Source organism: Erinaceus europaeus, chromosome 8 (genome assembly GCF_950295315.1).
Source record: "Erinaceus europaeus chromosome 8, mEriEur2.1, whole genome shotgun sequence".
Classification (NCBI taxonomy): Eukaryota; Metazoa; Chordata; class Mammalia; order Eulipotyphla; family Erinaceidae; genus Erinaceus; species Erinaceus europaeus.
Window position 1 is genome coordinate 93,971,792 of NC_080169.1, and position 15,100 is coordinate 93,986,891.

At 36.0% G+C, this 15,100-nt stretch overlaps 1 protein-coding gene across 1 annotated transcript; it reads left to right on the top strand.

Moving 5' to 3' along the window:
* Positions 1–5,779: 5,779 nt before the first annotated feature.
* On the top strand, positions 5,780–14,851 carry LOC103121170 (hyaluronidase PH-20-like). The gene is made up of 3 exons (XM_007531687.1): positions 5,780–6,733; positions 8,661–8,750; positions 14,375–14,851. The coding sequence occupies exons 1-3, from the start codon at positions 5,780–5,782 to the stop codon at positions 14,849–14,851; spliced, it is 1,521 nt and encodes a 506-aa protein (XP_007531749.1).
* The last annotated feature ends 249 nt before the right edge of the window (positions 14,852–15,100 follow it).

Genomic DNA, 15,100 nt, shown 5'->3' on the forward strand with positions numbered 1-15,100 from the left:
GGGGTGGGGCTGGATGGGTGGGGAGAATACAGGTCCAAGAAGGATTCAGAGGACCTAGTGGGGCCTGTATTGTTACATGGAAAACTGGGAAACGTTATGCATGTACAAACTATTGTACTTACTGTTGAATGTAAAACATTAATTCCCCAATAAAAAAATAGTACTAAAAAAAAGAGGGAAAAAAAGTGTACTCTAAATTCTTTCTGTTTTTTTTAAATATGTATTTTTAAAATTTTATTTTAATGAGAAGCAATTACAGAAAGAAGTACACAGAAAGACCAGAGAACTGCTCGGCTTTGGTTTATGGTGGTGCTGGGGGATTTAAACTGGATCCTCAGAGCCTCAGGCATGAAATTCTTCTTCATAACCATTATGCTATCACCCCTGCACTTATTCTAAATTCTTAAATTAGAAAGATCTCACTGATCACCACTGCCATACTTTTGATGAAGTTGGTCTCTGGAATTAAAGTACTCATATAATCTCACTGCCACTGGCTCATTTTCCTTATCAGGACTAAAGCCTGTTTGGACGTTTCAGTGGAGCAAATACTGTTCTGAAACTTGAGTTTAATGGATTAGACTATAATTTGTTCTGAGATAGAAATTGAGGGACATTTGGAAAATAGTGACAAGCGCTAACAGGGCTTATGTTACTGGGATAGATTGTGTAGTTTCAGACAGAGGGGTAGAAAGTTAGGAATGAAAGGAAGAATATAAAAGTTTATCACTATTTAAATCTCAGTTCAGATTTGGGGCAATGCTAGACTATTTCCTCATTTACTTGTTAAAACATGTAGACTTGGTACTGATAGGCCTGAATGTCACCTTTTCTTTATTGTAGTTTCCTGAGAAAGTTATATAAGACTGTACTTAAAGTAACCAATGTGTCAAGGTGTAAAGGTAATGTATACTTAATAGGATTTTAAAGATTCTCATAAGTAACTCAAGCTACTTGTTTAATTTTGTTATACATAAATACTTAAAGCTTTTTTAAAAAAAGTTCTTAGGTTTTAAATGTTAGAAAAACCAATAAACTTTTAAGTAAGATTTTCATTATTTTGATCAAACTCCAGTAAACTAAGTCAAAATAAGAAATATAACCTGTTATGTTAGTATCTCCAATCATTTGGAGTAAATAAACAAAGACAAACATATGTAAGAGTTATGGAATGGACAAATGCTTGAGGAGAAGTACATCTCCTTGGGTGTGTGTCTTTAAAAAAATGTATGTTTGACTCTGAGCTTTTAACTCCTTTTTCAAGTGAAATTGCTTCTGGTAGTAGAGTATGGAAGTTATTTATGCAAGCAGAAATATGTCCATACATAATATTGTATCAGATAACAAAAATATCTAATAAATTCACAAAATATCTGGTTTTTAAAATACTTTTCATCTTGGTAGCGATAGTGATTTATCAACTAGAGACAATACATAGAATAAAAAGATCAGAATTGTCTAGAACTGTGCATTCTAGATTTTGGATGCTGGGAAAGGTATTTTAATTTATTTTCTTAATACTAACTTCCCAAGTTATATAGTGAGCAAGAAAATTCATACCTCATAGTGTTTCTATGAAATATGAATACCTAAACAATTATTTTAACTATCATCCTTAGATAATGATAGTGTCTACTTTTAGAAATGTAGTTGGAATTGTTATCCAGTGAATAATAGGTCTCTTCAGATATACAGAACAAACATTTTCCAATATGAATTATCTCAGCATAACAATCTAGGTTTTTTTTAGGCATCCAGATAAAGTATTATCACTCAGTTACCTAGAAGACAGAATATTGAGGCTCTCTCCCAGATTTTGGGCTATCTCCAGAAATAAATGTTTTATTGGAGAAATAATCTTTATCAGAGAGTAAATATCTAATTACATATCTCTGATTTTAATGAGTCAACATCTTTTTGCTATGTAACATCCACTCCTCTCTCTATCTCTGTCTATGAAGCCACAGATAACTATGTCATTTATTTATTTATTTATTTATTTATTTATTTATTTATTTTTAATTTCTTAATTGGGGGATTAAGGGTTTACAGTCAACAGGAAAGTCCAATAGTTTGTACAAGTGTGACATTTCTGTTTTCCACATAACAGTTCAACCCCCACTAGTCCTCCTCTACCATCATGTTCCAGGAACTAAATCCTTCCCCACACCACAGAGTCTTTAACTTTGGTGCAGTACACCAACTATCTCATTTATTAACTTAAGAAAAATGCTTGACCTAGCCTATTCACTCTAGAATTAATATCTTTGCAAATTATTCACACAAAAGTAATTTCATTTTTTTTCTTTTCCTAACATGTCAGATGACAATTTGTTCAGCCTACTCCAGAAGAGCCTAGAGAAGAAGGCAAATTTTCTACTTTCCCTTCCACTTGTAAACAGTGTCTCTTAATGGAATATTAGTGAAATACTTGCTGTACTCATTAACATTAAGATGTAGCAAACATAACACATTTGGTCAAAACAATTTAGGTCACCAGTACTTACTGATGACAGTTTATAGTTTTTAAATTTCAGCTACTGTATATCAAGAATAATAACTAGTAAAACTAGTAAAACATGCACTTTGCTATGTTAGAGATCAAAGTTAGACACTAACTCCACATGGAAGAACTGTTCAAAGAATAAGATGGATAAGTGAGTGGTGTTGTGGTACTTTTTCCTCTCTCTTTCCTTCTACCTGTAAAAGGAGACTAAAAGAAAAAAAAAATAAGTGAAGCAATACATAATTGCATAGAAACGATATTTCAGGAGGCCAAGAGACAGCTCACCTGGTAGAGCACACATGTTAGCATGTGTTCGAACCAGGTTCAGGTTCAAACTCCTATATGGGAAGTAAGCTTCATAAGTGGTGGAGTAATGCTGCGTGTGTGTGTGTGTGTGTGTATGTGTGTGTGTGTGTGTGTGTGTGTCTCCCTCTATCAAAAACTAAAATGGCTGTTAGACATAGAGGAGTTGTGGGCACTGAACCTCAGTGATAACCTAGTGGCAAAACCAATAAAAATAAATGATATTTCTAGCTAAAACTATAAACATTGTTTTAAACAGTTAAGTCCTAATTACAAGGGTCCTCTGAGGACTCACTGCCCTATAATTATGCTGATAAGTGAGAATGCACATTTGAAATTTTCTTTAACTTTTCAAAGTTGTGCCAGTTGTCCTTATTTTTGAATATATAAAGGAGTAGGTGTTTTCTAGCCTCATATTCATTCCAAACTCTTCAAAACAGTCTGAAGCAAAATAGCCCTCAATCCTAATGAACGTTGCTGAATGTTTCACAGCTATTTCCCCAACTTCTCACAATACCTTTCTTTCCTGATTTTCCTCTTGGTTGGTGAGTTACAGGAACACTCCCATTTTGCCATAAGCTAGTCAAGTACTTAGCTGGTCTTCACTCTAGAACTGACTGCTTATTTTCTCCCTTCAGGTGGTTATCACGGGTCATTTTTTTTTTCTTTTGTTCTTGGTGAGGAGACAAACCCAATTGCCTGTTCTCGTCAACAAGGGTAAATGTACTCTGGTTTTTAAGAAATTGTGTACAGGGAGCAAGATAACTATTAATGCACAGTTGCTACAACATTAGCATTTAGATATTGTAAGTTGATTCTTATTTTTGAATAGCATCTTTCCATGCTTTTATAAATATGATGTGTGAAAACTATTGGGCAATGGATTTTAGACCTGCTGAACCCTTGGAATTCCACTTTTTTTTTTTTTCATGTGAGAGAATTATTCCCAGTATATTTATAGAGGCAACTTAGATATATAAAAATTACTTTTAGGGGCTGGGTGGTGGCACTCTTGGTTGAAAGTGCATGTTACAGTGTATCAAGACCCAGGCCCCCAGTCCCCTCCAGCAGGAGGAAAGCTCTGCAAATAGTGAAGCAGTGTTGCAGGTGTCTCTTTCCCTATCACCTCTTTCCTTTCAGGAAGTGAAATTTTTGAAGAGGTAGATTTTGAAGATAGTTCCATAAATAATTCTGTATATACTAATCATGATTTTCTTTTTAAAAAAAGGTTGTTACAAAAATTTAGCTTTTGCTAAGGAACAGAAGAAAAAAAACCAAGAGATATCAAATAATTTTTAATTTTTTTCTAATTTTCTAGTTTCTTCACTTCAAAAGATTATCTCAGTTATCAATTCCTCGGTCAAAAAAAAAAAATAAACAAGGATTCCTTAGGCATTCCAGTGAATAAAAAAGTAAAGCAGTGGATGTTGATGCGAAAATAGTTTTGAGACAAAATATGCTTAAGGAAATGTGGAAACACCTGAAATAGAAGGAGTAATCATATAATCACAGATAGCATAATATATTCAAATTCAATTTTCTTTAAGTCAACTAGCATATTGTTGCTCAAATAAAAAGGGCAAGCAAAAGATAATTTCAATTAGAATTTTGTTTGTTAAAATACATTAGAAGTTCAACTTCTTCTTTTTTTTTTTTAACTAGGAAAAGGTGAATAATTATCCAATTCAGACCTATTAAAGGAAGCTTCACAAGTATTTGGTAATCAATGGCTGTCAAATCTTGTTCATTATGAAGCACATTTGACCATGGCACTACCCTAAGAACTGATTGTTTTGTTCCAGGGGTGCTGGATTGACAGACCCAAGCACTAGTGATTTATTTTTATTTTATTTTATTTTGTTATATGTTTCTTTACAACATAAGGACATTGAAACTAGTGAATGCACAAGAATTTTTCACATATTTAAATTAGATATTTCTACCTCTTAAAAGTCATTTTTAATAACTGGATTTGGCACTACTCCAACTTATTCAAGTCAAACAGTATATCTTCATGGGGAGAGGATGGGGGCATTAGTCTTTGATCTTTCACACCTTGCTTTTTTTCATTTAGTTTGGTCTCTGCCAAAAGGTTACAATAAAAATTTCTTGGTGATGCATATTTTTTTTCACTGACAACATTATATTTACTTTTCATTTGCTCCAATTCTGCAATACTTGCTTCTTGAATTCAATACTATAAATATTATCCTTCTGCACCTAATTCCTACCTCCATGCTCAACCCTAACTCTTGAAGGGCTTGTTAAAGTTTAGCATCCTTCTTTGTCTGCAACTATATATAATTGGTATTTGGTATTTGACTCTCACTCTGACTCAGGCAAAGCTTAAATTGGTATTATACTGTTCTCATCACCTCTAGTTATCATCTTCATTATTTTATCCCTTTCATTACATCTGGTTTATTTATTTATTTATTTATAATCTGTTGTTGCCAAAACACTGGGTATACTAACTACAGGGATTCAGGAAATTTTAAATGGGTGTTTAGATGATTCACAACAGTTTCACTTTTACGGCTCAGTAGTACAGCATTCTATAGAACTGGGAAGGAAAAAGAAAAAAGTTACATTAATTTTACTGTAGGCTCAGCTATGTAACAAATATTATAATTTGTGTTTTACATAAAAGGAAAATTGTATTAACTCAAACACAAGGCTATATCCCTCTTTGTATAAAGATGTTGTTAAACCTGGTGAATTCCAAACTGAGATTTTCATAATGTTTATAATCTCTGATAGAGAAATTAGTAGCAATTCATATTATGTATTCCTTTTTTTTCAGTTGTAGATGAGCAACTAGCAAACTGTTCATGAAACATACAGAAAGAAGAAAAATATTTAAACAAAATGTGATCAGTATATCTTGTTTGTGCTTATATCTTACAATAAATATTGAATAAACCAAAGTGCATAGTAAAGATAAGTGATATTTGTAGTCTTTACTCTGCCATGGGAATGCTAAGGTTCAAGTACATATTCTTTAGGAGCTTTGTTGGGCTTAATGGAACATCTCAGGCAGTGTTCATCATCCTTCTGTTTCCAACGTGTTTCAGTGAGGATTTCAGAGCAAAACCTATATTCGCAGACGTTCCTTACCTTTGGGTCTGGAATGCCCCAACTGAATTTTGTTTTATGAGACATAATGTGACAATAGATCTGAGTTTCTTCCCTTTAGTAGGAAGCCCACAGAAAGGTCTCATAGGACAAAGAGTTACATTATTTTCTGTTGATAAACTTGGATACTATCCTCATGTAGATGCAAAAAACCAAAGTCACCATGGAGGAATTCCCCAGGAGGGAAACCTAAAAGACCACTTAACTAAAGCTACAACTGACATAAATCACTACCTTCCAAATGATCACGCGGGTATGGCTGTCATTGATTGGGAAGAATGGAGACCTCTCTGGGAAAGAAACTGGAAACCTAAAGATATTTACAAGCTGTTGTCTGTTGAACTGGTTAAGCAAAATAATGTAGGTATTGATGACACACTAGCCAACAATAAGGCCAAATTAGAATTTGAAAGTGCAGGAAGAGCTTTCATGATAGAGACTTTAAAACTTGGAAGAAGGCTCAGACCAAAACACTATTGGGGCTATTATCTTTTTCCTGACTGTAACAATCATCATTATAATAAAGCTGATTATGATGGACATTGCCCTGATTTAGAAAAGCAAAGAAACAATGAACTCAACTGGTTGTGGAATGAGAGCACTGCCCTTTATCCATCCATTTATTTGAATACCAGGTTAAACTCTACTCCTCAAGCTACACTCTTTGCTAGAAATCGTATTTGGGAAGCCATTCGGGTTTCTGGAGTTCGCAATGCTCAAGACCCACTTCCGATTTTTATATATACCCGTCCCGTTTTTACTGATGCATCTGGAGAATACCTTCCCGAGGTAAGAAAATCAAAGTATAAGAATTATGAAATAATACCAAAGGAGTATTTGTGGAGAAAATTATTATTATTTTTTAAAATAATTTTTATTTATTTATTTATTTCCTTTTGTTGCCCTTGTTGTTTTATTGTTGTAGTTATTATTGTTGTTGTTGTTGTTGTTGGATAGGACAGAGAGAAATGGAGAAAGGAGGGGAAGACAGAGAGGAGGAGAGAAAGACAGACACCTGCAGACCTGCTTCACCGCCTGTGAAGCGACTCCCCAGCAGGTGGGGAGCTGGGGGCTCGAACCGGGATCCTTCTGCCAGTTCTTGTGCTTTGTGCCACATGCGCTTAACCCGCTGCGCTGCCGCCCGACTCCCGGAGAAAATTATTTAATTACTTAGTATCTATTTAACATTGGTTGACAAATCATTATATTTCAAAGATATAGTTGTACATCTATATACACATGTGTACAATTTACTGCAACCTCTCTGAAGTTCCCTTACCCCCCACTTTTCTCTTTGGTAACCACTGCAGTTTACTGTAGTCTAAGAAACAATTTGACTGCTACTTTTTTGCAAATATATTTGTCTTAGTATCTATATTCCACGTGAATAGAAACATCTGTAGTTTTCTTTCATCTCTCATTTATTTCAGTTTAACAAGTCACCTCCAGTTCCACCCATGTTGTGCTGAATGATAACCATTAATGTTTTATACTGCAAAGTCATATACTACTGAATCTATGCCCCCTCAACTGCTTTTTCCAACCATCTCTTAGTGGATGGTATGTTGGTGATTGTGAATAGAGCAGCTGTGAACATAGCGCTACACACAACCATTCAATTAGTATCTTTTTATGTTTTTTTTTTTTTTTTTGATATATGCCTAGGAGTAGACTGCAAGATGAAAAGTACTTGCATTTTTTTTTTTTTAATTTTCAACAGTCCTTATCACCACCACCACTTTTTAATTGCCACCAGGATTATTGCTGGGTTTTGGTGTCTAAAGGATGAGTCTATCCCTCCGGAGGACCTTGTACCACTCCATATTTTTTCCCTTCATTTGGTAGGATAGACAGAAATTGATAGAGGAGGGGAAGATAGAGAGGGAGAGGTAAAGAGAGACACCTGCTGTACTTGCTTCATGAATTTAGGAGGAAGTTATTCCCCCTGCAATGGGAAGCAGGGTGGGGTCCTTCAGCATGGTGAAGTGTGTGCTTAACCAGGTATGCCACTGCCTGGCCTTGTTAACATGAGAAACTTAGTTTTTAGTAGCTTATAGGAACATGCACAAAGAATATACTATATATAGATTAATTTTTTTTTACTTTATTTTACTTGATAAGGAGACAGAGACATTGAAAGGGGAAGGGGGCAAGGAGGGAGAAAGAATGAGTGAGTGAGTGAGGGAGGGAGAGAGAGAGAGACAGAGACAGAGACACACAGAAAGAGATTGATTTGCAACATTGTTTAGCCACTAATGAAGCTTTCCCCCTGCAGGTGGTGACTGGTGGCTTGAACCCATGTCCTTGTGCATAGTAATGAACACTTAACAAAGTGCTCTATGCAGGGAAATAAACCCAGGGCCTTACACATAGTAAGGCATGTGATTTACCTACTGAGTTACATCCTGGCTCGCTATATTTCATTTTGAATATAGTCATGTAGTTTTTCCAATAATAGAGAATTAGATAATTTATAGATAATTATAATTAAACATTTTCCTTTTTTCTAATATAAGCCTGTTCTTATAAAATAAACAAAATAATTGAAAAATTATTTTTTGTCATAGTAGGAGATGGCTGTGTAATAAACAAAAATATATAGCAGGAGAATATTTAAATTATTATCTTTGTCTCAACATGCCTAGCTTTGGTGTTAACTGTCTTGTGTATAGTATCTTAATTTCACTTCTGTTTGTTAACTTTATCACATTTGCAGCATGATCTTGTGAGTACAATTGGTGAAAGTGTTGCTCTTGGTGCCTCTGGAATTATAATGTGGGGAAGTCTCAATTTAACCCAGACTGTGGTAAGTTGAACTGGTGGGAACAATCAGAAAATATTCTTTTTTTTTTTTAAAAAAAAATCATTTATTTATTTATTTCCTTTTTGTTGTCCTTGTTGTTTTTATTGTTGTTGTAGTTATTATTGTTGTTATTGATGCCATTGTTGGATAGGACAGAGAGAAATGGAGAGAGGAGGGGAAGACAGAGAGGGGGAGAGAAAGACACCTGCAGACCTGCTTCACTGCTTGTGAAGCGACCCCCCCCACCACAGGTGGGGAGCTGAAGGCTCGAACCAGGATCCTTACTTAGGTCCTTGTGCTTTGCACTATGTGTGCTTAACCGGCTGTCCTACCACCTGACTCCCCTGAAAACATTCTTACTGTTGTGGAATTGAATGGTAAAATAAGTGCTATGGTTGGCACTTGGCATCAGCAGTCCAGTGAATACTGACTGAATCATCAAACTATCTTCCATTTGTATGGTTATATTGTAAAGCAGGAAATAACATCTCTGTTTATAGTGAGATTAATTGAAATTCTCTAGACTCAATGTCTACTAAGTAGCCAAAACAACTATACTTTTAATCTTAATGAATACTTCTGATGTGGTTTCCTGTATTTGTGTATGTGTGTGTCTGTGTGTGTGTGTAATACATGGCACTGTGCCTTTTAAAAATAATTACAGCAAGCCAGTATGCACTTGCTTGTTCTTCCCCTTATCCAATGGCTATTTACTGTGCACTCACTAATTAATTTAGTCATTCAATGATATCTAATACAAGCAAAAAAAAAAAAAAGCAACAGGCCAAATCTGACTTAATGCTTATTTTATAAGCTTCCAGGTTAAGAATAACCTATATGTCAGTGAACTTTTCTTTTTAATTTTTATTTATAAAAAAGAAACACTGACAAAAATCATAGCATAAGAGGGGTACAAGTCCACACAATTCCCACCACCAGAACTCTGTATCCCATCCCCTCCCCTGATAGCTTTCCTATTCTTTTTCCCTTTGGGAGTATGAATCCAGGGTCATTATGGGGTGCAGAAGGTGGAAGGTCTGGCTTCTGTAATTGCTTCCCCGCTGAACATGGGCATCAGCAGGTCAATCCATACTCCCAGCCTGTCTCTCTCTTTCCTTAGTGAGGCAGGGCTCTGGGAAAGCAGGGATCCAGGACACATTGGTGGGGTTGTCTGCCCAGGGAAGTTAGGTTGACATCATGGTAGCATCTGGAATCTGGTGGCTGAAATAAGAGTTAAGATATAAAGCCAAACAAATTGTTGACTAATCATGAAGCTAAAGGCAAAATAGTTAAGATGAAGAGTTGGGGGGTCTCCATTTTACAGATAGTAGTCCTATTATAGTTACATTCCAAAGTGCCCATGGCTATATTATTATGACATAGTCATACTCATTTGTTCAGGTTTCTATGTCTGCTTTTATACTATAAAGATATTACTAATAATTCTAGCTCTAGACTGTAACAAGAAATATTAATTATTTACTTTCTGGTCATGTACTAGAAAAAAAACTGACCACTGATTTGTTGAACACTAGTTATGATTAAGTGTCAAAAATTGTTTAAGGACTGAAAATATAGCTTTGGACAAAGCAAAGTCTCTTCATCATATAGCTACATTCTTATGGTTAGAAACAAGTTCAGATAGTCTATGTCAGATAATGATAAATAGATTTAGAACAATGAGGTAGTTTAGATAGGATGATGAGTGACAGAATGGTATTACTTTAGAAAGGTAATCACAGATATCTTCTCTGATGAGATGTTATTGGAGTTAACTAACTAATAGAAATGAGGAACCAAGTCTGATATTTGGGAATGGTAAGTTCAGTGTCCTCCAGCATGGAATATTCTTTTCAAGAAAGAGGGAGAAGTTTCAGTATGACTGGAGTACAGTGAGTAAGAAAGAGAGATTGGTCCATGAGACAGCAGAGGGTGAGAGGCAGGAATTCCCAAATCACAAAGGAGCTTTTATTACAAAATGAGATGGAAGCAGAATTTTTGAGCAGATGAGTGGCAACTTTTGATGAAATTTTCAGAAACTATTAGCTCAGAAAAAAATGGACTCTTGTGGGGCAAGAGCTGAAGCAGAGGGCCAGAGCTATAGTTCACTTTGATAGCAGGCTCTGCCACATACATGACGAAGGTTTGAGACCAGCCCCCAACATATTGAAGGAAGCTTTGATGCTGTGGTCCCTTCTCTTCTTCTCTTCTCTTCTCTTCTCTTCTCTTCTCTTCTCTTCTCTTCTCTTCTCTTCTCTTCTCTTCTCTTCTCTTCTCTTCTCTTCTCTCCTCTCCTCTCCTCTCCTCTCCTCTCCTCTCCTCTCCTCTCCTCTCCTCCCCTTCTTTCCCCTTCCTTCCATTCCCTTCCCTTCCTCTTCTCTCTCTCTCTCTCTTCTTTTATTTAAAAGGAAAAAAAGTGTGGGAGCAGGGCAAGGAAACTAAAGACTACTTGGGCCATAAGTGCTGGTGATGTTTAGATTTTGTACATAATCCAGCAGTAGAACTCAGTGAATTGGTTGAGATATTCAGTAGATAAGATTAAAAAGAGGTGGTAAAAATGACTACACAAATATGGATTTAAAGAAAGCTTCAGGAGGAGCTGTTTAGTATGGGCATGATGGGGAAAAGAAAGAATTGGGTGGTGGAATATGGAATAAGTGGGCAGTCAGGATTTTAGCTTCCAAAAATATTACACATTTTTTTTTTTGCCTCCAGATTTATCTCTGGGGCGCCTGCACTATGAATCCATTGCTCCTGCAACCATTTCCTTCCTTCCTTCCTTCCTTCCTTCCTTCCTTCCTTCCTTCCTTCCTTCCTTCCTTCCTTTCTCTCTCTCTCTCTCTCTCTCTCTCTCTCTCTCTCTTTCTTTCTTTCTTTCTTTCGCATAAGACAAAGAGAAATTGAGAGGGGAGGGTGAGATAGGGAGAGAAAAAGACAAGACACCTGCAGACCTGCTTCACTGCTTGTGGGGCCCCATAGGACCTTTCCCTCAATGTGGATCAACAATGATAGAGAGCAATGAAACCATCCTCTGAAGGGAGGCTGGACAACATACTGTATGTTCCACCTGAGGAAGATAGGTCCTGAAATTGGGGCAGCATGGAATGATCCTACTCATGACCACAGAATGTGAGCTCAGATCTATAGGGATACAGAGGTCACATAGGCTCTAAGCTGAATGGCTGGATCAGACTAAATCAATGGGGTTTACAGTCAACTGTATTTATATACCTTTCCCATATTTGAGGGCTACTCTCTTCCATGATCCAGCTTTCTGGTCTCTTTTCCAGCCATGACAACATCTCCCTGCTCAATAACTTAGATCCACCTGCATATCAGATATCAGGCTCAGAAAAACAAAACAAAACAAAAAAACAACCCCCCCAAACTAGTATATTCAATTGAAAATTTATAATTTTTCCAAGTATAGTCTTAATGAGTTTTGGTATTTTTCCCACTCTGTAAGCTCTTTTTTAAAAAAATATTTATTTATTTATTTATTTTCCCTTTTGTTGCCCTTGTTGTTTAACATTGTTGTGGCTATTGATGTCATTGTTGTTGGATAGGACAGAGAGAAATGGAGAGGAGGGGAAGACAGAGAAGGGGAGAGAAAGACACACACCTGCAGACCTGCTTCTCTGCAGGTGGGGAGCCAGGGGCTTGAACTGGCAACCTTCCGATGGTCCTTGTGCTTTGCACCATGTGCGCTTAACCCTCTGCGCCACCTCCTGACTCCCTGTAAGCTCTTTTTCTCAAAGTTCTATTAACTTTATGATAAAGATACTCCCCCCAATATTTTTTTTGTAGCATAAGCCCTGAAAAATCATACTTTTCTGGTGAGAAGAGAATCAGTCATGAACTGCCAGATAATATAACACTCTGTTTGTCACATTTTAATTTTTATTTATTTTAATTAAAATGTTTACTTGTTATTAATAGTTTGCTACAAGATTATAAGATTACAATGTATAGTTCTAAACCACACCCACTATAAAAATTTCTGTATCCCCACTATCCCACATCCCAAAGATACCCACCATAGTTCTCATAAGTCTTACAGTTTGCTAAACCATAGCAAACTATGTATTTTTCTACTTTCTGCTAAATATATGATTCTTTGAATATTAATTCTATTGAGAATTCAGTTTCTTCATTTTCACGTCTCACTGGGTATCTTGGAAAGGCATTGTTTAATTAAACTCAATATCCAAAGGACAGGATAAACTCAAACAGATTAAACATTAGGGAAAGTAACATTCCAGGAAATGGAACTATAATTGTAGCTTGAAATGAACGAGTTATAGTTGAAAACAGCTAGTACATCTAGTGGGTAATGGAAGTTCATATAAGAAGGAGGAGGTCGTAGAATGAATTATTTTATTTATCACTTAGACTCTGCTAAAATAAGGTTTACTTGTAGAAGAATTGTACAATTTACCCATAATCTGAACCATAAACATCATTATTTAATACATGCAACATTATATGTATTTGAATCTGTTTAATTATTCTGAGCTTTAGGGTTGAAACCATTCTTCTCAATGTTAACTCAACTGAAAAAAATGTGGTATTTGTTACATTACTTTGAAGTTTATTGAGGCTAGCAGATGATATTTTGTGTCTTGTGTTAAGCCTTTCTGTGTATCTTTTATCTTCACAGTCATCAGATGAATCAGGTACTGTAATGATTCTTGTTTTACAAATGATGAAGATGAAGTGTAGCCAGGGCAACTAATTTAGCTGATACTAAATGAGTTACAGGGTAACTAATTTAGCTGATACTAATAGCTTAGTATCAGCTATTGTGGAACGTAAGATTTAGAAAGCTTGAGAAAACTTTAGAAACAAGGAAAAGGAAAACACAGAGGAGAACTTGAACTGGATGTGGTGCATTGCGTCAAAGCAAAAGACTCCAGGGAAGGAGAGAGGTGGTGAGGTGGGGGCAGGGGGGTTGGCTGTAGGGCTGGGAGGATTAGGGTCCTTACGGTGATAAAGGACTTAAATGAAATGTCAAAATAAAGAAGAGGAAACCTGAGACATTCCTAAATTCACACAGCTAGTTAGTGAAATCAAGATTCTATGTTTTTCTTTATTTGATAGGACAGAAAGAAATTGAAAAAGGAAGGGGAGATAGACACCTGAAATAACTTGCTTCACTGCTCCTGAAGCTTTCTTCCAGGTGGGGAGTGGGGGTTGAACCCAGGTCCTTGTGAGTGGTAATGTGTGCAACTAACTAGGTGTGTTACACCTTGGCCCCTGAAATTGAGATTCTAATTAGGATACATGGGAGGCAGAGTTTATCTTGTAACTGAGGAAGCTCTCTTTCCTATTTCTATTAGTTTAACAATTTATTAAGGAAAATCAAGACAAGGATAGGTAAAAAGCAGCCAATCAGTGACTCAGTAACATGAAGTAGCATATATCATTAACTTGTAAACACCATAATAAATAATTAAAACAATCTTGCTTTTTAAGGCATAACTAAAAAAGTAAAATATTTTCTACCTTCTCTGTGTCTGGTCAGTTTTTTTTTTTTTTTTTTATGTTTCTTTGTAAGCTGCTTCCCAGTGAATAAACCCATTTATAAACTAGCTTGTGCCCTGATCTATCTTCTGATAATTTTACAGCAAACTTGCATGAAATTAAATAATTACTTGAAGACCACACTTAATCCTTACATAATCAACGTCACCCTGGCAGCCAAAATGTGTAGCCAAGTGCTCTGTTATGATCAAGGATTATGCACAAGGAAAAACTGGGATTCAAATGATTATCTTCACTTAGACCCAGCACATTTTTCCATTGAATTTGGACGTTGTGAAAGATTCATAGTAAACGGGGAGCCGACACTTGCAGATTTTTATAATTTTTCTAGATACTTTAAATGCAGCTGTTATTCCAATGTTAAGTGTAAAGAGAGAAGTGATATTCGAACTGTTGAACTTGTTCATGTATGTGTTAATGATGATCTGTGCATAACATCATATATAAAGGCAAAATCCAGTAAGAATCATACCAAATGGAAAAGGAATCTCTATAACTCTTCTAGCAGTGTTTCATCTTCTGCACTGCCTGCCACACTTGTCTCCTGGGAAAGGCCCTAGCTGATGTCTCAGAGTTGGCTGTTCAGTAGAAACCATCTTCAGTAATGTCCAAGAAGCCTGTCAGAGTATTAATTGGAAAAAAACTGCCAGTCACTCATATATTCAAAACAAGGACTACGAAATAAACCTCCCCAGTACAAGTTCAAATGTAACTAAGTTGTCTACCATCACAAAAGCTTTCATAAGCTTTTCAGATTTATACTTAATAAATTAGCGAGTTTGGATCATTCGTTGAGGCTGGTGGTACCA

Bases quoted from the DNA above. Each gene is read 5' to 3' on its own strand.
- LOC103121170 (XM_007531687.1), top strand. From the start codon at position 5,780: ATGGGAATGCTAAGGTTCAAGTACATATTCTTTAGGAGCTTTGTTGGG. The intron at 6,734-8,660 runs GTAAGAAAATCA...TCACATTTGCAG, and splicing joins CTGGAGAATACCTTCCCGAG to CATGATCTTGTGAGTACAAT. The intron at 8,751-14,374 runs GTAAGTTGAACT...ATAATTTTACAG, and splicing joins TCAATTTAACCCAGACTGTG to CAAACTTGCATGAAATTAAA.